At 50.4% G+C, this 20,010-nt stretch overlaps 8 protein-coding genes across 8 annotated transcripts; 6 read left to right on the top strand and 2 right to left on the bottom strand.

Annotated features, from left to right (window-relative positions):
• Positions 1 to 255: 255 nt before the first annotated feature.
• On the top strand, positions 256 to 2,609 carry HO173_007035 (uncharacterized protein; the record flags this gene model as incomplete). The annotated part of the gene is made up of 4 exons (XM_037308940.1): positions 256 to 778; positions 832 to 1,200; positions 1,252 to 2,387; positions 2,445 to 2,609. 4 exons carry the CDS (start codon positions 256 to 258, stop codon positions 2,607 to 2,609), a joined length of 2,193 nt encoding a protein of 730 aa, XP_037164204.1.
• Positions 2,610 to 3,064: 455 nt separating this feature from the next.
• Positions 3,065 to 3,639, top strand: HO173_007034 (uncharacterized protein; the record flags this gene model as incomplete). The annotated part of the gene is made up of 2 exons (XM_037308939.1): positions 3,065 to 3,156; positions 3,486 to 3,639. 2 exons carry the CDS (start codon positions 3,065 to 3,067, stop codon positions 3,637 to 3,639), a joined length of 246 nt encoding a protein of 81 aa, XP_037164203.1.
• A 411-nt stretch (positions 3,640 to 4,050) lies between these two features.
• Positions 4,051 to 6,427, bottom strand: HO173_007033 (uncharacterized protein; the record flags this gene model as incomplete). Its single annotated transcript, XM_037308938.1, has 2 exons — positions 4,051 to 6,045; positions 6,098 to 6,427. The coding sequence occupies 2 exons, from the start codon at positions 6,425 to 6,427 to the stop codon at positions 4,051 to 4,053; spliced, it is 2,325 nt and encodes a 774-aa protein (XP_037164202.1).
• Positions 6,428 to 6,811: 384 nt separating this feature from the next.
• HO173_007032 (uncharacterized protein) lies at positions 6,812 to 9,005 on the bottom strand (the record flags this gene model as incomplete). The annotated part of the gene is made up of 5 exons (XM_037308937.1): positions 6,812 to 7,822; positions 7,967 to 8,605; positions 8,659 to 8,811; positions 8,867 to 8,907; positions 8,957 to 9,005. 5 exons carry the CDS (start codon positions 9,003 to 9,005, stop codon positions 6,812 to 6,814), a joined length of 1,893 nt encoding a protein of 630 aa, XP_037164201.1.
• Positions 9,006 to 9,240: 235 nt separating this feature from the next.
• On the top strand, positions 9,241 to 11,319 carry HO173_007031 (uncharacterized protein; the record flags this gene model as incomplete). Its single annotated transcript, XM_037308936.1, has 7 exons — positions 9,241 to 9,392; positions 9,444 to 9,684; positions 9,735 to 9,818; positions 9,871 to 10,503; positions 10,651 to 10,673; positions 10,725 to 10,869; positions 11,011 to 11,319. 7 exons carry the CDS (start codon positions 9,241 to 9,243, stop codon positions 11,317 to 11,319), a joined length of 1,587 nt encoding a protein of 528 aa, XP_037164200.1.
• Positions 11,320 to 12,464: 1,145 nt separating this feature from the next.
• Positions 12,465 to 13,660, top strand: HO173_007030 (uncharacterized protein; the record flags this gene model as incomplete). The annotated part of the gene is made up of 6 exons (XM_037308935.1): positions 12,465 to 12,521; positions 12,606 to 12,667; positions 12,724 to 12,790; positions 12,854 to 13,341; positions 13,391 to 13,522; positions 13,576 to 13,660. The coding sequence occupies 6 exons, from the start codon at positions 12,465 to 12,467 to the stop codon at positions 13,658 to 13,660; spliced, it is 891 nt and encodes a 296-aa protein (XP_037164199.1).
• Positions 13,661 to 15,122: 1,462 nt separating this feature from the next.
• Positions 15,123 to 16,589, top strand: HO173_007029 (uncharacterized protein; the record flags this gene model as incomplete). The annotated part of the gene is made up of 3 exons (XM_037308934.1): positions 15,123 to 15,649; positions 15,844 to 15,950; positions 16,033 to 16,589. 3 exons carry the CDS (start codon positions 15,123 to 15,125, stop codon positions 16,587 to 16,589), a joined length of 1,191 nt encoding a protein of 396 aa, XP_037164198.1.
• A 26-nt stretch (positions 16,590 to 16,615) lies between these two features.
• Positions 16,616 to 17,890, top strand: HO173_007028 (uncharacterized protein; the record flags this gene model as incomplete). Its single annotated transcript, XM_037308933.1, has 1 exon — positions 16,616 to 17,890. One exon carries the CDS (start codon positions 16,616 to 16,618, stop codon positions 17,888 to 17,890), a length of 1,275 nt encoding a protein of 424 aa, XP_037164197.1.
• Between the last annotated feature and the right edge of the window lie 2,120 nt (positions 17,891 to 20,010).

Raw genomic sequence — 20,010 nt, 5'->3', positions numbered from 1 at the left:
GTACTGTAGTCATCAAAGAGACCCACATGTGCCCAAATTCTGAAATTTTTGATGTAAACAGAGGCACCTGAAGCGGCTAGCGCGCCGTCAATTCTACGATCAACTTTGTCTAAAGTTTGAGCACTCAGCACCCGACCACCAACCACCTCCTCGGCGCTTAGTCGTCCACTACCTCAGAATCTTGCACAACTTTCAAAATTGCTTAGTCGTCGACGACACCGTTGCCGAGCCGAAAGGCTTACTATTACCACCAATATGCGGATGTCAGACGAGATCCAAGCTCGTCTGAACCATAGTGTTCATGAGCTTTGTGAAGTCCAACAGCTTTTGGCTACTGCATCAGACCGCGTTCAGACTGCATTCGACGCGATCCAAGTATGCAACGCTCGTGCTGAGGAAATTGACCCTACCATCAATGGATTGAACCGTCAGATCCACGCATTAAACGAAGACATGGATAGAGTCTTCGCTTTACGCAACGATGAGAGTGGCTCATATCTTATACAGGAGAATGCTCAGCTGAAGAGAGATGTCACAGCTCTGCAGACAGCTCTTCGCTGTGAGATAGGGCAGCACCAAGCTCAACTTACCGACTCGGTCAAGCCTGATCAGGAGTTGGTCCAACGCGTTCAGAGCCTTGAGCAATTCATTACTCAACTCAAAACAAGGATCAATGAGATGAGGGAACAGTACGAGAGTGCGATCATTGACAACGTCGACCAGAGACACACCATCGCTGCTCAGGCGGACACTATCAAGGCCTTGCAGGGCACCCCAGGTAAGTATTACAGAGGTTACAGCCCCTTTTTACACGAGGCTGATGACCTACAGCTTTCAATGTTATTGCCAACACTATGGATACCAATGGCGCCACTTCAAATGGATCTATTCCCTTTGGCAAGACAGTGGTTGAGACAAAATGCGGCCTTACTGTGACAATTGAGAGCAGTCCTGACAGCAGCCCCAAGAAAGCCAGCCTGCACCATGGTTGGATCAATGAAATCCCCAGCGGCGCTGCAGTTCCATTCCCAGACATCGCCCCTCAATCTCAATTCACAAGTCTTGCCCCAGCCAATGGAGGATCTACACAGGTAGCCATCCGTACACCGGGTAGACCAAAGGGATGTGCTATTGTGAAGGGGACTCAGGAAGCCAATGAGTCATTCGAGCGTATGCAGCGCACCCTGAATTTTTCACCTTGTAGGTGGAAGCAACTTAGACTTTGAAACTCTTGCTAACCCCATCTTACAGTGGCCAATCTTGAGAATATTATTGACACTGACAACAATGGTACAGCGGATTCATCTTCATCTGCCTCAGGCTCCGCTGTTCCCATCATCAGACCCTTTGGCGGGCATCCTGTGACGCCGAGCAAAGTGAAATCCAAGCTCAACCCCGTGGTCGAAGCTTTCACTCCGTCCAACAGCAGTGGCAAAGATTCAGCAAAATCAGGCAGCATGCAGGCTTCCTCTCCGAGCAAGAACCAATTCAAACCCTCGGTCACCGCTACTACCACCAAGGAGAAAAAATTCGTCCCACCTCACCTTCGTCTTTTTTCTGAGGTCTCCAACAAGAAGCAACCGGTCACCATCACAGAAGAGCTGTCTGTCAAAGACAAGATCAAAGACCAGAGCACGATCGTCACGAGCAGCCTGAATGAATACACAAAGGAAGCGGAGCCACTCCAAGCTACCCCTTTGACCCCTCGTGTTCTGCCTCATCTACGAAGTCTGACCAACGTGATCAAGAATGAAGATGCACCTCCGTCTCAAGAGCAGCGCTCTGGCGAAGGCAAACACAAAGAGGATACTATCGAAGGAATTGAGCTCTTGTCACACGAGTCGGCGCTCAGCGGCATGAATGAGAACATGGAAGCCGCAACCACCTCAAGTGCCTTCGTGAGGCCTGATCCAGGACTTCAAGCCTGGCTCGATTCTCAAGAAAAAGCTCAACCCAACAATGCGTCCGCCAACGATCCAGCATCCATGACCAATGACACGCTCATCGAGATCGAGCCCGATATTTCACCCAAAGCTGGCGAAGATAGGACAGTACCTCTGCCACCGGGCTTCATCCCAATCTCTGCCAAAGACGCTCCCGTTGAGACCGAAACAGCTGCTCCCATTAATCCCGACCAAGTTGCTTCTCCTATCGCCACCCACAGCCGCGTCATTCACCGCAACCCAACCGTCGAGGACGAAGGTGCTGCATCAGGGCAGGAAGTCTCAGTCAAGCCCAGCTCTGAGGAAGAGAAGAATGCTACTTTTTTGGCCGAGTACAATAGGAAGCTCAGCTCAGTCAGTGAGAAGTACGGGAGGGATTCACGCAAGGGCTCGGATGCTAAGGAGGATGGTGTTGACCCTATTAAATACGAGGGTCCTGACTCCGTAAGTCTTGCCATGTTACCAGTCAGTCTTTGGGTGCATGTACTAACGCACGTACAGAGCTACATTCCTTCCAAACCCACTGGTACGCACGAACCAGGGGCCCTCCTCGACAAGGAGTGCTACAACTTGGTCTTCAAGCCGCGCCAGGCGGTCAAGGTGGATGGCGTTGGGCAGGAGTGGAAGGCGGTCCGCAAGAATGGAAAGGTGGTTTACGTGTTGTGATGAAAGACATTGTTCCCATATTTGTGGCTACTCATACGGCAGGCAATCACTCCCTGGGTCCTATCGATCAGAGCCGAAGCCTTTAGATAGCCACAACTTCGACAGACGGTGAGTCACGCTTCGGTGTGCATCAGGATATGTTAGCGGAAATGAAAATTTGCTTGTCAAAGACGTGAAGCCCCGGTAGTGTCTTCATATACCTGGGGTTTGTTCCTTGCCACGTACGAAGATAGTTAGATGCTGTTGATCTGCCTGGTAAAGCTTGTCCCTCCACTGTATTTGTATCATTCTGAGGAATATACGAGGGTACTGGTGATCGACCGCATACCAAAAGTAAGACGCTACCAAGACAAAAATCGAATAGGCTAAGATACCAGTACCTCGGCCTGTCTCGAAAGATTACTCCTCATCCATTGGTCTTCTTTATCTATTGGTGGAATTCTCCGATTTTTACAATGGCAAAGGTTAAGATACCGCTTATTGACCTCCTCCGAGAAAGTTTGCTTTTCACACTCAAGAACGACTCGTACAGACTTGATCCTCCCAAGTATGCAAATACAGAACTAGTATACCGGCAGTAACGGATACACAAATGGTGAGATACCGCCAATGCTGCTCTCCAAAAGGTTGCTTCCCGTAGAAATGCTTCATAGTCCGAGGCTTATCTCACTCGATCCCATTCTCTCACGCTATCGGTGAACCATACTTTCTACCACGGCTTTTTCCCTTTTCTTGTCCCTTCTCGACTCTAGACAACTCGCCTCTCAACCAACGATTCTCCTCAGCTAGTGTCATTCTGCCTTCCTCTTCAGCCTTCACAAGCTCTTCGAACCAGGTCTTCTGTGCTCCAAAATGATGCGTGATCTCTGCCCGAAGTGTGGTGAAGGAGGCCTCGAGGACCGACTTGACGGCCAGGCTGCAGGTGCAAGGACAGGGCTGGGGTTCACGCTCTAGATCGAGGGTAGAAAAGAGCAGAGGTTTTGGTGCTGCTTTTGGTGGGGATGGAGATGGAGCTTTACCATCTGGATAGGTGGTGGAAATCCGCCAAGAGGTGTTTGCTGCTTTGGGGGGAGACGAAGATGGAGAGACTGTGTACCCTTGGAGAATAGTGTCGGTAGCAGAGTCACTTGACGATCCCTTCAAAGATGAGGCAGGAGGCGGTGCATACTTCTTCGGATCTGGAAGCCCTTTATTAAGCTCTGGGATACGGGGCGATTTCTTGAGGGATGGCCATTGAATGATTGGACCATCAGATTCTGAAGATATAGGCGTGATCGTATGACTATCGGAGGCAGAAGAAACTGACAGGCTGACATGACCTTTTTGCTTTGGCTCCGAGTTTTGCTTGACCCCGGGTTCGGTAGACCGCGTGGACGGCAACGAAGGCAGCAACTTGGGTGGAGAGCTCGCTGGAGATAGGCTGATAGGATTGGCCGGAGCATCAGAGATAGAAGGGGTTGGCATGGATGTACCAGCGGACTCCGGAGGAGATAGACAAGCTAACATGGCCTTTTCTCTTAGACTTCGCCTTGGAGGGTCTTTCGCCGGACGGGTGGGTGATTTGCAAAGTAGGAACGGGCTGGCGTGGCAAGCCCGCAGTCCAGTCGACTACAGTATCATCAGAACGTTCCGTTGAATCCGACGTGTGAAGATGCGACACCGCTGTTTTGTAGGATTTGTTACTGGTTGCGGAAGACACTGGCGAAACTTGGGTAGCACGTTGAGGCGTCTTGGGGGGAACATCCAGCCATGCGTCTTCGGGCTGCTCGGACTGCTCGGACATGAAATGGACTTCCGAAGCCTCGGCATTGTCTTGAGAGTCGTTCGTTCTAGGGCTAGGCGGTTTGCGAGGGCCAAAAAGGACCTTCGTCTTTGTCGGAGGGTTGGTAACAGAGAGTCCTTTAGACAATCTAGGATTGCTAGCGCTCACTTTTCTTGCCTTGGCCATCATACTCAGGTAAGATGTACTCTGGATGTCAGACTGGCGAGATGTTTGAGCGCGACGCATCGATAGCCGACCTCCTGGCTTGGGGCTAGGCCTTGGTGGTATGGGTGGAGTCGAGCCGTCTTCGATCGATGCTTGAAATGACGATGATTCTTCTGTCTCGGTCTGCGAAGAACTCTCTATAGCTTTTCTCTGTACAGTCGCACTGGAGCTTCTCGTAGTGAAATGAGTAGGCCTTTCTTGACTGTCGTTGTTGGATTTATCTGGCCCCACAATTGCATTGCCCTCTCGGACACCATCTCGAGGATTCATTGCTGCCATTGTGGACTCTTTGGAGGGCGGCTCCCAGTGGAAAGCTCCTAGCGTCTTACGTGGAGTAGTGAAGTCGAATAGAGGATCCTCGGAGTGCTCAGCGATATTGGACGACATAGCTAGAATTTCCTTTTGTAATGGGCGGGGTTCAGCAAACACCGAGCTTCCCAGGCTCTTTCGCTTCCTCTTAACAACAGGCGATCGACGAATACCAGAGCCGATGTTCTGGTGTGGGAGCATGGCGCCGCTTCCAATCTGTGTCCATTCCACATCGATAACTCGAGCACCTCTGTCATCCAAAGCTTGTTCTCCCAGTGCCTTGCCATCGAGATCGAAAAGCAGCACCCTCCCATCTGAACGGCCCACAGCGATATAGTATGACTCGTTCGGTAAGTCATGTCTCTGTTCAGGCTCAGCATCATCTGCTCCGTCGAATTGACCGATGATGACTTTCTTTGTCGAACAGACGATTGATAGACTTGTTGCTGGTCGTCTGATATGCCACGACTTAAGCAAGACTGCCTTGTGCTTGGTAGGCTGCGTAAAATCGACAACGCAGCATTTGCCGTCAGCACCTACGGTGACGACTGTCGCTTTGCGTCCCGGTACAAACGCCACTGCCGATATGCCGGATTCCTTCGGTCCAATACCGCCTAGATCTATACTAGGGTCATAACCCTCAAGAGTTACACGACCTTCTGTCGCCGCGTTCTTGGTCATATTCCCTAGGTGAAGCCCTCTCATGAACGCCTTTTCGCCACCAGAGCCCCACACCCCAGGATTTTCGCGACGTTCGCCATTGCCATGGCTGTCGTAGAAGTAGTCGGCGTCGTAAACTGCAGCTGTACCGTCTGCAAACGCGAGACAGAAGTAGTTCTCTCGCTCTGGGTGAAATTCGGCAGCGACTACCGCAGATGAGGAGGACTGAGGACGCAGTAGTACCGGTGGCGTTCTGAATGCTAAGCTCGTAAGGTGGATCGTTGGCGGAGCGGGTGATGTAGAAAGTAAGAATTGCGAAGTACAGGAGAGAGCGAAGACAGACGGAGGTGAAGGGTGGGTATGGGCGGGGTCAAGAAGCTTAGAGTGCTTCAAGGAGTACGATTGGACGGAGTTCTGAAGTGTAGTTGTGAAGAAGAGGTTCCTCGACTCTTTGGCATACTTCAATAGCCTGACTTGGCCCTGGGCAGAGTCAGCTGGATTGAGAGGGACTTTTGGAAAGCAGGACACCGACGTCTGATCCTTTCAATCGATAGCTTCTCTGCATCCCTCCACTGATATCGTGCAGCACCACCACTTGACTGTCGGCGATAGCGAGCATTTCTCTACTGCTGGCAATCTTCTTGGCTGCAACAATGCCTTCAGAGCCTGAACGAAAGATCTCAGAGATACCGTAAACATCCCAGATGTACACTCCCTTCCCCGTGGTTATGATCAATCGGTTGGACGGTGGAAAAGAGAAAACACCCCAGCCACGAAAGCCAGGCTCTTCTGTAGCACCTGAGGATCCTTGGCGTGAAGGAACGATTGGAGGTGGGTTTGGTGCTCTGGCTGACTTCGTCATTGCTGCGTTCTCCGGGCTGTCATTTGCAAAGTGTGAAGTGTTTTAACATCGTCTGAGGTCAGCAGAGGATGCTCTTACGGTAACAGTCCAGCCAGGGAAGGCGCTATAGAGGGAATCCATGAAAACGTTACTGCTGCCAACATAATCAATCCTGGAAGGCGCCCTCGTTGTAACAGAGTCTAATTTCCCGTTCCGATAGTCCCTTATCAGCGCTTGGACGAAGAAGCGGAAGGTATTGGCGGAGGCTCGCTGATCGCATGATTCTTGGTCTCGAGGTAAGGCCTTGGCTTCTGGGCCAATGATAGCATTGTCAATCTAGAACGGCTAAGCAGCTGTAGGGAATGGCCACTGATTTCGGGAAAAAATGCCAGTCAATAATGACACCTAGCCCATGCTCCCTCCACTAGCATTGTGATTGCCGATCAAACCTGCCATCTCCAGTAAAGCTCTGTCTGATTCAACATCTTTGCCCATCCTCAAGGTCTTCCTCGCTGCCGCCTCTCGATCTTCGAAAGCCCATGCGGCTCTTTGCTTTTCGGCCTCTTCATCTCCGCCGCATCCCCAGATCTCAAGACTCTCAATCTCGAATCGATCTTGCCAGTCGTTCTTTCGGGTTTGACTCGGATGAAAAGAGCCACCTCCATTACTATCGTGGTTTAAAACGCCGAATTCTAGAGAAGCATCAAGCAACAATGAGACAGCGCCCAGCGTGGCATGTTGAGAGAGGCCAGACACTGGTCTAGCCCGAGGTGGAGGGTTTCCAAAGCTGACGCCGTGCTTAGTGAATGTAGCATACTCTGTATTTATAGTGCTCGCTCGGAAGACCTCGTGTATCGGTTCGAGCTGAAAGAGTAGAGCATCAGATCCACCTATAGCTTCTTTGTATGTATGCTTCCAAGGCACATCAAGGTACGCGCCGAAGACCACCCTTCCAGATGTACTGTTGCCTGAGGCCCCGTTGGGGAATCGCTTGGGGGGTAAAGTATCGGCAAAAGCACGTTCCCGTGCACCATCCGGTTCTGATGGCAAACGAGTGCCAGACACGAGCAAGAGGCTGGGTGCGCGCCAGTTGAAGACCTTTTGCTCAATTGACCCCATACTGAAACCAGCTTCACCTCCCATGTACAGCGGTCTCAAGCGTCGGAATAAATTGCTTCCTTTGAGGAAGAAGGCCAATTGGCAAAGGACGTTGAGATCAAGAATCTCTCCTTCTCGAGGGAGAAGTGGCTCGAGCGGAGTATCTAGTACCTGCGGTACAATCGAAGGTAGTTTGATAGGCGAGGATAAAGGCGTAGAGAATGACGATTGTCTTCGACGTTTCGAAAGGTCTATGTTCTTGCTGAAAAGGAAGTGTTCAAACAAGGGGTTGAGGCCATCGAACATGTAAGGAAGAGACTAAATCATTCCTGATTCAGCATTTCTCTTCTGAGGTCAAACCTTCACAAAACAGGCCTCCAAAGGCTTCAAGTTCTGCAACAAGTCTCGCAACTCGAAATGCAGTACGAATGAGGAAGACATGGCTCGGACAAGACAACTCACTGCGGGTATGATAATGTTGAATGAATGATAGAAAATGCCTGGATTCTGCTCCGGTGTGAAAGACCACAAAATACTGTCCGCCACTCGGCGAAGGCCTTCAACTCTCGCTGCTGTCAAACGCTGCGCGTGCCCGGAAAGGCTCTCCTGCGCATCCAATGGCGCAATGATAAGAAGTAGCATAAGTAAGCGTCTGAAATTATCGACTGGTATTTGGGCGTGATGGATCTTTGTATCGGCTCTTTGGTCGAGCTTGAATACCTCTATAGCGTCCAACGAGTCCAATGCCGCCAGAGCCAGTTCGTCGTCGTCCTCTTCTTCCTCGTCATCATTCGCGGGCTGATCGATAGAGAACCGCGGCGCATGACTTTGGATAGGAGATGTAATCGCCGTTTCTCCCGACCCTGGTTGCTCTTCTCGCAAGGCGTCCAGCGCTTCTTGTGACGGTTTTTCATGGACGGAACTCATCCTCCGATCGAACACTGCCAGACTTCTGAAAAGCAATTTGTTGCGATCTGCTTTCCCATTCTTTAATACTCTCCCATACCTCTCCGTCATGATGACAACGACCTTAAGCATGGCCTCGATCGTCAGAATACTTGGGGCCAGGCTAGGGAATGGGAACGCCCCAAGATAAGTAGCCTACAGACCGCATATTAGCTAATTATAGATTGTACGTAGCTCAAGAGGCATACCATCTGATAAATGAGAGGTCCTGGGCCAAGGGCATCAGGTATGACCAGAAAGCGACATAACGTCTCTTCCTTCCAATAGTGTATGCCGTCTTGCTCATCGGCCAGCGATCGAAAGACGTCCTTGAAATGGGTGATCTCCAAAGGCGTGAAGCACTGGATGGCCGTTAGACTGGAGAGGTTGGACCGCTCGAAACAGGCATCTTCTCACCTTTCTAGCGAAGCGTAACGCGAGCTCATGGCTGAGTTGCTCTGTAGGACTGTTAGCTTCAACCTCGTTTCTTGTTCCCAGGATACGGACCAGTGGACACGTTACGAGCACCTTGCTCCTCGGAATGCTGTTGACCCATTGCCGGTTTGTGCCAGTGCTAGAAACGCTGGGGAACGGGCGTGACCGTCGACCAGCATAGATAAATTCCTCGAGCATCCAAATTCCTAAATCCGATTTTATCGCCGTCTTGGCGTGAACTGTTAATCAGGCCGCTGTGGAGACAACCCCTCCTGCTTCAATTGTCCTCCACGGTGACCTTCTCTCATTGCAGGGAGCAGGAGTGCAAGTGGCATTCACGGCCCACGGCCACAATTATGTCTTCCATGACAGCTTCAGCATTGCTAAAGAGCCGAGTTCGTCGGCCCTCGATGCTTAACAAATTATCAAAAACCTCTGATCTAATTGACCTTTTCCCCAACGGTGCCAGCGTTGGCTGGTCCGGCTTTACAGGTGTTGGCTATCCGAAGTAGGTGCCTCGAAGCTCAAGCCATATCAATCGGTCTCACAACGCCTCTAGAAAGGTTCCTACCGCCCTTGCCGATCATGTGGAGAAGAACAAATTACAAGGGAAGCTCAAGTACTCCTTGTTTGTAGGAGCGTCCAGCGGAGCAGAGACGGAAAATAGATGGGCAAGGTTGGACATGATTGAGCGTCGGAGTCCTCATCAAGTTGGGAAAGAGATTGCAAAAGGCATCAATGAGGGCAGGATACATTTTTTCGACAAGCATCTAAGCATGTTCCCCGTGGACTTGATGTACGTGAGTACGCACTGATGGAGCTGGGTCAATACCTTTGCTGAAATAGATAGGGTTACTACACGAAAGACAAGCCAAACAAAAAAATAGATGTGGTCATTGTGGAGGCTTCAGCTATCACGGAAGACGGAGGCATCGTACGCCTACAGCCGTGATCTTGCACCGCATCTTGGCTAATAGTCTTCATAGATTCCTGGTGCAAGTGTGGGAGCGTCCCCAGAGCTCATACAAATGGCAGACAAGATTATTATAGAAGTGAACACAGCCATGCCAAGTTTTGAAGGACTACACGACATTACGATGACTGATCTGCCGCCGCGAAGGAAGCCTTATCTCATTATGTCTCCTGAAGATCGGATTGGGACCGCTCATATTCCAGTCGATCCGGAGAAAGTTGTGGCCATTGTCGAGAGCGACTACCCTGATCAGACGCAAGGAAATGCTCCTGAGGACGATACATCTAGGGCTATCGCTGCACATCTGATCGAGTTCCTGAAGCATGAAGTTGCACAAGATAGGCTTCCCAAGAGCCTATTGCCCATACAGTCTGGCATTGGAAACATTGCGAATGCTGTAGTAGGGGGTCTAGCCCACGGGAATAATTTCGATAAGCTCAAGGTTTGGACGGAGGTGCTTCAAGACTCCTTCCTAGACCTCTTCGACAGCGGTCATCTCGACTTCGCAACTGCAACATCGATCAGGTTCTCTCCTGATGGGTTTAAGAGATTCTATGATGGCTGGGAGAATTATGCTGGGAAGCTGCTCTTGCGGTCCCAACAAGTCTCCAACTCACCTGAGATCATTCGACGATTGGGAGTCATTGTAAGTATTTCAGAGCCCATCATTTTCTCTTTTGGACAATTTCTTGAGCCTTGAGACATTCTTGGGCAGTGTTTACCTCCGAAACATGTTCCAACGCTCGAATTTTCCCCTCAAACAGGCAATACTGACTGCGAAATTGTAATTCAGGGCATGAACACCCCTGTCGAAGTGTAAGTCTTTGCCAGAAATCCGGCAATTCTTCTGCACTAATACAGTGACAGTGATATTTATGCCCATGCTAACTCGACTTGTGTCATGGGCTCGAGAATGTTGAATGGCTTGGGAGGTTCTGCAGACTTCTTGCGAAGTGCGAAGATTAGTATTATGCACACACCTTCGACTCGCCCATCCAAGACAGACCCCACAGTACGTATTTTCGGAGCCCATATTTCCCCTTTTGGATCGTTGAGTCTTGAGACATGTCTTGGGAGCCTTTACTCTCGATACAAATGTCGAGGCCCAATGTACCTCCTCGAATAGGCAATACTGACTGCGAAATGCTGATAGGGCGTCTCATGCATTGTTCCAATGTGCACGCACGTGGATCAGACTGAGCACGATCTCGACGTTGTTGTAACAGAACAAGGCCTTGCTGATGTTCGTGGTCTTTCTCCTCGCGAGCGAGCCCGCGTCATTATCAATAAAACAGCACATCCAGACTACAAGCCCATTCTGCTGGACTACTTTGAGCGAGCAGAATATGAGTGTCTAAAGAAGGGCTGGGGTCACGAGCCTCATATGCTCTGGCAGACTTTCAAAATGCATAAGGAGCTCAACGACCATGGGACTATGAAGATAAAGAACTGGGATCCTTGAAAAGGAGGGTGAGAAGGTGACGCTTTCAATGTTTTTCTAGTGTATGTACTGTATACTGCTGCACTTCGTCGCTTGAGCTTGTAGCTTATGAGGAGGTAGGGGCATAGAGACCGAGTTGGATTGATTGACCTTGGTTTTGTAAAAGAGATTATGATCATGTCCCGCATAACATTCGCAGAAGAAAGGCGAATGTCTTCCTTTCCGATTCAATGTTCATCTCGAGCATCTATGCCACTGGGAAGAAAATAGGTATGAACGGATTGTTTTCTCTTTTCATGTGCATTCGATCTACATGGCGGAGTAAGAGGCACCAACGCCGTCCCAGATTGCTCACATGATGGTGTATAACCGCAGCAAAGCGCAGACATTCCGACTGGCGCCCGCACTGGGATGCGGGGAATTGTACGAGTACAGATGAGATGGGACTTGCTACAACGGCCAGATCTGAAGATCATACCGGTGTTCTTGGGACACCGGACCAGTTGGGCGCAAAAGAACCTTATCACGCCCGTGACACTTTCGATGAAGCGGCGAGGCCCACTTTCTCATAAGTGGTTAAGCCTCGGAAAGCTCAAAGATAATTGATGATAAGGTACTTGATCAGATTTCCTAGAATCTTGTTAATGACGGATACTTCTCCGCTACCCCAGTCAGTGTCACACATGGCATTCTTCCCATGGAAAAGCTGTTATAAGCTGTTATGCGCAAAAAGCAAAGAGGTAACTACCTATCATGAATTATGAAATGCAATGAATTGGCAGCATTCAAGTACCCCCGTACAGTAATCTCTCCGTGACGCAAGAATTGGCGTAGTCTAGCCAGATATAGCCATGGCTTTCTTACCGTCTTTTCCAATGACGGAGAGGAGGTCCTTATTATAATTAGTCGTGCCTCAGAAATCCTTGATTCACCAGCCGAAGCGCCAAGAACCCCGCTCTGTCCCGCCAACCAATCAGCAAGCGAGGCTTCGCTTGCAACAAGTACCCAAGCTCTCTCCTTCCTTCCTTCCTTCTTCTCCCACCTTCCTCTTCTTTTACTCCATAACAACAACTCCCTGATCCAATACTTTCCATCATAATCATCATATCAATTCCTTATCAAGTTCTCACTACACAATACAACTAGAGCAGTAAAAGACTGCAACAATGACAGGCGTCATGGAAGCTCTCAAGCACAAGCCGAGTGTGGCTCCTATTCCGAGCGTACGTCCAGTCTTGTCTAATGTTGCCCCGACACGGGCTTTTCGCTGCTCTTGTTTATTGGGACTTCGACTGACCTCACAGCAGGTGGTACCAGGTAATACACCTATCTACCAGGAAGCTGGTGATGTTGGCAACCGCACTCTCTGGTAAGCCTTCCCCTCATCCATCCCTAGGCAACCATATTCATACTTGTGCACATCAGGGTCGTCTTCGTCATTATGCTCATCTCCTCCATTGCATTCTACGCCATGGCCTTCCGTGTCCCAGTCGTAAGTAACCCACCCACCCTACGGAATACCAACCGCAAGATGCGTCGACGCTGACTTTCGTAGCAAAAACGCCTGTTCCACATCTTGACTGCCTTCATCACTACCTTCGCTACCATCTCCTACTTCGCCATGGCCGTTCACGATGGTGTTGGCAAGAATGAGATTACTATCAAGCACACCCAGAAGCACTTCCCCGACACCTTCCAGACCGTCTACCGCGAGGTCTACTGGGCCCGCTACATCGATTGGAGCGTCACCACCCCACTTCTGCTCTTGGATCTTTGCTTGCTCGCTGGACTGGGCGGTGCCAACATCTTAGTTGCCATTGTCGCTGATGTGATCATGATCTTGACCGGTCTCTTCGCTGCCTTCACTGTCGAGGAGGGCCCCAAATGGGGATGGTACGCCATGGCTTGCATTGCCTACTTGGTCGTTGTCTACCAGCTCGCCTTCAATGGTCGTGGTGTGGTTCAGAACAAGGACAAGAAGACTGCTACTTTCTTCAGCGCCATTGCCGGATTCACCCTGGTCCTCTGGACCATCTACCCAATGTATGTTTGCACGCCAATTCTAGGCATGCGAAACACTAACGCGTCATAGCATCTGGGGTGTTGCTGATGGATCTCGCAACGTCAGCGTTGACTCCGAGATCATTGCTTACGCTGTCCTCGACATTCTTGCCAAGCCCGTTTTCGGATTCTGGCTCCTCTTCACCCACGACTCCATGTCCGGGTAAGCAATCATAATACTCCTTACCGACCTTATGCAAGGCTGATTTCTACTAGTACCGCTACCTTAGAAGGTTTCTGGTCAAAGGGCATGTCCACGGATGGCGCCATCCGCGTCGGTGACGATGATGAGGGTGCGTAAACGCAACATCGTACACGATCTGCCAGGTCATGATCCGCTGCCATATGACCACAAATGCAGAGTCTACAAAAATCGGATCAGAGTGCCCAAAAAGAACATGTGGAGAAGCTAGTTGTGGAAGGTGGAACCTAAGTATTGAATTGTGCATAATGAGCTTGAGAGGTGGTCAAAATGTTGTGCTGCAAATCTCCCTTTCCTGTCTCTCCTTCTTCCAGTTCTCATTTGCTCGGCAGCATTGTCCGAAGCATGTAACATAAATGACAAGCCTGAGAAAGTTTTGTGTTCCAGCCTCGCATGCTCGTGCTACATGAAAGTGCGAGAGTGCAATGTGCCTGGCCACCAATTTCGGCGTATGTACATGATGCGTAAGTATCTTCTTGTCATCGACTCACATGATAAGCAAGGCCGCGTGTATGCCGCCGGACACCCACAAGAGGTACTGTTGTAGTGACCTACTGATATCGTCTTAACTGACTAGCCCCAGCCTCAACCACTGCCTTTTGAAGACTCATTTCCAACAATCCAACTGTTGATGGCAAGCTGACAGTGATGACATACTTGTGAGATCTGCATCTTAAAATCATACAATGAGTAGCATACCTTCCTGACTTCGCTGGAAAATACTTGTATGGCCGAAAAAGATATCTTCTTGATAAGCACGGAAGTAGGCACCAATCACTATGAGTTGTTGAACCCTCAGTAATAACATTTTTGGTTGGGTATATCCGCGTCGAACGGCTATGCTATAAGAAGGTAGGCTTCTCGGCCGTACGCTGAACTTCCTGGGGAGCCAGTTAAAGATGTTTTTATTCGGCGTCACATGCAGTTCCTCATTCTGTAGGGTCCAACTCCATTGCGATCTCTTGACTAAGCAGCAGACTAAAGATGGGTGCGTTGGGCGCCACATACTCCCGGTTCGGATTATATATGATTCGACAGCGACGATGCCGTTATTACGTTGTAACTGGTAGCCCAGCTGCTAGAACCCTTGAAGACCAAGACTTATCTCAAAGGAGACAGGATAATGCATGACCCGGTCTTTACCGAGAGAGTTTGATAAACACCGAGCCTAACCGAGTATCTCAGCGTTCCCAAGACGAGCGTCGTGCGGATTGTTGAGGATTGAGCTTCGAAGTTTCATTCGACTGGATTGTTACCCTGGGTAGAACTTAATGGATCTTGTGATCAAAGGGTTCGGACAATGCCGTCCTACCTTATCTTACTCCTCTTTGATGTACTCCAGTATACTTTATGGAGCTGGCCCCTCTTCCCTCGATGCTGGAGATATCCCTGCCCTCCTTCCATCTCTCAAGTCGTATTGCACACCTCTCTTTACTCTTCAGCTTTTGACCATCGTAGCAATATTCAGAAATATTTAGAAGTGTTCAGAAGTGCTCGGAAGTGTCCAGATATACATCGAACAGGCTCTTAGAAACACAAGCATACATCAAATATTGTCACGATGACACCAGCTATTCTTGGTGCAGATGTGGATGGTCTAAATGGCTTTCATCCTGCAACATCCAAGGTCAATCTTGACTCGACCGAAAGAATCCCAAATGGCCACCATCCCTCAATTTCCACGACAATCCCGTTCAGAGATATCACTACCAATGATCACCCAGCGGCCTTCGAACCCGACACATGTAATGGGAACCGTCACCATCTCTCGGCACCCGCAAACGGTCTTTCAAAAGAACCCACACGCGATCATGAACAAGCAGACTCTGATATCTCAGACTGTTACCGCCCTGCGGCATCTGCTACAAGCACTTCTATTAATCCCACAGACGACGCCCATCAAACGGATTCTGACATCGCAAACGGTAACATCTTTGAGAAGATGCAGAACAGAAAAGTGGATCTCGGCCCTCATGCCAGCATCGTTGTGCGAGAGTGGAAGCTCTTGCGGAACTCAGTCACTAATGTGACGCCCACGTATGTTGATACCGACTATCTTGGGGTTGCCAAAATCACTGCAGTCTCAAAGTGAGTGCACCCTTTTACAGTGAGGGCCTTGTCAGAACTCATCACGTTGAATGGGATTGTCCCTCCCACATACTGCGTCTGATCGATCAGCGGATATCAGAATCTTCAGGCAGCACTCTTGAGCCTCATATGTTTGCCTAGTGCTTGTCAGAGAATCTATAAAAGAGAACTCGCTGACATATGGACTAATGAAGGCATGGCATGAATGTAAAGCTTAAAGACAAAGCTGCCGCTACAAAGCGTGTCAACGAGAGCGTAGAATTCCTGGCTCAACGCCTTGCGGATGGTCGTTCTCTCTATGGTAAGATTGATCACAAGGGGAGATCTCCCGATCTCTAGAGCATGCGTTCAGTACATAAACGCTAACTTGTCCGGTCTCTTAGGCATCACAACCGGCTTTGGCGGCAGTGCTGACCTTCGAACCCTCAAGGTTATGGACTTACAGCGGGCACTAATTCAGCATCAACACAGCGGTATTCTCCCAGTCGAGAAAAAGGCCGGATCGATCCACCTCACCTTGGGCAAAGCGCCGGGCGTCAATTTCATGCCCGAAGAATGGGTTCGAGGTACCATGCTCGTTCGCTGCAAGTCACTCCTCGCTGCCCATTCAGCAGTGCGCTTCGAGATCATCGAACTAATTATATCATTGCTCAATAACGACATGATACCTTTGGTTCCTTTGCGTGGCTCTATTTCTGCATCCGGGGATCTTCAGCCGCTGTCTTATATCGCCGGAGTACTGGAAGGTAATCCAGATTGCTATGTCTGGACAAATGATGGTAATTTAGGCCGGATTATTATCCCAGCAGACGTGGCACTCGAACATCTAGTGCAGAAATCCATCACTTTTGGACCGAAGGAAGCTCTTGCAGTCTTGAACGGAACCGCTGTATCCACCGCAGTGGCAGCACTGGCGATGCAGGAGTCACATACTCTTTAGCCATCTTCTCTCAAGTGCTGACAGCCATGGGAGTCGAAGCCCTGCACGGGTCAACTGGCAGCTTCAACGCTTTCTTCGACAGAGTCCGCCCTCACCGCGGTCAACGAGAAGCCGCTGCGAATATCCGCCTGTTCCTCACCGGTTCTCAGCTTGCTCACCCTGAGCAAGAAGATGAAGAAAACCGCATAGGTCTTAAGCAAGATCGCTACGCTCTTCGCACATCACCTCAATGGATCGGCCCTCAGCTCGAAGACCTCGCTTTAGCGCACGAGCAAATCACCGTCGAATGCAATTCGACAACCGACAATCCTCTCATCGACATCGAGGGTGGCGCCATTCATCACGGAGGAAATTTTCAGGCAGCCTCTATCACTTCGGCTATGGAGAAAACACGCTCTTGCCTGCAAATGTTCGGCCGGATGCTTTTTTCTCAGTGCACTGAGCTCATCAATCCGGCTATGAACAACGGACTGCCACCCAATCTTGCGGCTGATGACCCGAGCACGAGTTACACGATGAAAGGTGCAGATATCAACGTTGCAGCCTATATGTCTGAACTAGCATACCTGGCAAACCCCGTAAGCAGCCACGTGCAGACGGCAGAAAATGGCAACCAGGCGATCAACTCGCTGGCACTGGTCTCGGCGCGATACACCCACATGGCCATCGATTGCTTGTCGATGATCTGTGCAACGTATTTGTACATCTTGTGTCAAGCCTTGGACATTAGGGCTATGGATCGTGGCTACCTCAGTGCCATCGGTCCTGCTGTCAACGAAATCACTGCGCACATCTTCGAAACTGCGCTTAGCGATGCCACCAATGCGACTGCTTTGAATCAGCTGCAATCGAAATTGCTGGAGCAAGTTGTGAGGCAGTATAGTCTCACGACCTCTCTAGACACTAGTGACCGCTTCAGCGCAATCGCCGAGGCCGTGCAGTCCACCTTGACAACAGCCCTTTACACCGACGGCAGCCTGCCAAAGCAATTCGATGCTCTATCAGCCATCAAGCGGTGGACGGATCAGACGTCGACGACTCTCCACAATCTCTTCCTCCAGCATCGACAAGCCTACTTTACCGCTCCGGACGCCACCCCGTACCTCGGGACCGCATCATCACGCATGTACAGCTACGTCCGCAAAGATTTGCAAGTGCCCTTCCACAAAGGCTTGGCGGATCACCCAACCAAGGATAACAAGCTGAAGACGCTTGGCTCGAACATCAGCATCATCCATGAGGCTATGAGGAGTGGACGACTGTACGATCCTGTTCTATCGTGTCTGGGAGCGCATCCGTGATCGAACCTGAGGCCGTCTCGGGGCAATAGGCCATAGGAAGCTTATGTTCAAGAACATCAGCCCGTGCGGCGACGAGAAACGCCATTTCACGAGCCAAAGAATTGCGGCCGACATTAATGGGATTGAGCACAGAACAGAGGCGTTATAATGAATGACATATACCCGCTCGGACAGCGTGCACTTTGAAACGTAGACCGTGTAGTGAGATACGTAACAAATAATTGACAGCCCACGCCCAGCACTAGCACAGGGGTGGAAGCGACGTAGATGCATGCTGCCACCGACGAAGCTGCAGGCAGGATGATAAAAGTGCATCACTGTAACAACGATGAAAATCCCAGTCAACATCCAGGTGGCCATCTCACCATCCAGCATCCCTAATCCGCCATCCCCACTCCACACCGAGGCGAAGTCGTGCCTGAATCACGACAACGAAGTAAACCCCTCCCCCTCCCCTCCCCCCCCCTCCTCTTCCTCTGGCGCAAAATAAATACCTTGCGAGTCAAACCACGCAACTACTCCCATCATACCCACCTTACCTACCCTATGTAGACAGCCAGCATCACTCAGCCTTAAGATTACAGCCCCGTCCCTCCCTTCCTAACCTAAGCTACCGTATCATATCACGCCATCCTACCTTACCGTATACACCACCAACACCCACACAGGTCCCCCCAAAACCCCCAAAACAAGCACCAAACACCAACACCAAAACCCCAAAACCCAAACCCCAAACCCCAAAACCCAAACCCCCAACCCAGTCCTCTAATAAAACCGTCCTATTTCACGACCCCAACCCCCCACCTGCCGTCATTGGTCGGACTCCGGGTCACCGGTCGGACATCCACTTGGGTCTTGGGGGAGATTGGGGCTGCGCGTCGTTTACGTTTACGTTTAGGGCTGTAATTAGATCGACGCGCCGCGCAACGTGGTCGACAGGCATCGGAAAGCCTTCCGTTGCAGGATTAGGCAGACGGGAACTTCTGGCGGGAAGAAGAGGAAGGGGGGGTTGGAAAGGGCTGTGGAGATCAGATCGGGGTGGTTACTCGTGAGAGGTTATTGGTTTGGTGGGATTTTCTTTTTTGGGGTGGGGTCCCGGGAGGGGGGGAGGGTCATTGGGGACGATTACCACCAATGAGTCGGGGAGTTTGCAGTCACGCGAGGCGCAAGCAGGATTGCGGGCAGGAGAATGTATTGGTAGTGTTAGGAATACGAATGTTTAGCGAGAGATTTCTAGGTATTCAGATTGCTCGAGGTCTTGGTCGCTTCCAGAGAAACCGTGACCCTTTTGTCCGTCCAATGCACTCTCCGAACACCAGTATTGTATATGTACAGGGGTATATCTCTCAAACAAGTCAAACGCTAGCAAAGCAAGGTCCCGATGATGTGTTGCGTAATGGTGGTGGTGATCGTTTGATGAGTTTGGTGAAGTGTTTGTGGTGCAAGAAAGTGGTGGTGGTGGTTCACGGCGTTAAAATTTTTCCTCGGTGACCGAATCGGCGGCGCACGTGCTTGAGGCTGATAGCTTGGCGATTGGTGGTGTGGTGCTCTTAAAGTGTATTGGTGGCATGATGCAAGTCATATTTTGCCGTGCATAACCGGTTTGAGATCTGACATGGAATGGTAGTGTGCGATCAAAACCGGGTAGAGAAATCAAAGAGGGATTGGTTCCTGAGAGGCTGAGAATCGAGTCCCGGTGAATCCAGAGAAATGTGCCGCCGGGGAGAGGGGGGAGGGAGGGGTTGCCAGTGTCCAGCAGCAGGCAAATGAACGAGTCCAATGTGTTGGCTTCCCACAACGTGTCCAATGGGAGAATGTAGTCCGGGGGGTTTGTTGAGTCATGCTGGGATCAGAAAGCACAACTGCAGGGCCAGAGCCCTACACAGTAGACCGAGAGAGATTGTGTAGTTTGTGGAGCCGGAAGTGTAAAGTGTGGTAGAGAGAGAAGGGATGACCCTATTTTGGGATTTTAGGAAGAGGGCGGTTGGGTGGTGGACCTGGGCAAGGAGGGTATTGGGGCTGTTGTGGACCATTGTAGTGATATGAGGGAGGCATTCTGTACAATTGGAAGAGGCGAAGAGGTCGGATTGAGAAGGGTCTGATTGATGGGAGATTGAATA

This window comes from Letharia columbiana (genome assembly GCF_014066305.1).
Source record: "Letharia columbiana isolate WasteWater2 chromosome Unknown Sc0000022_s0, whole genome shotgun sequence".
Taxonomy (NCBI): domain Eukaryota; kingdom Fungi; phylum Ascomycota; class Lecanoromycetes; order Lecanorales; family Parmeliaceae; genus Letharia; species Letharia columbiana.
Note: the sequence above shows the minus strand (reverse complement) of the source record. Positions and strands in the feature narration are given on the sequence as shown.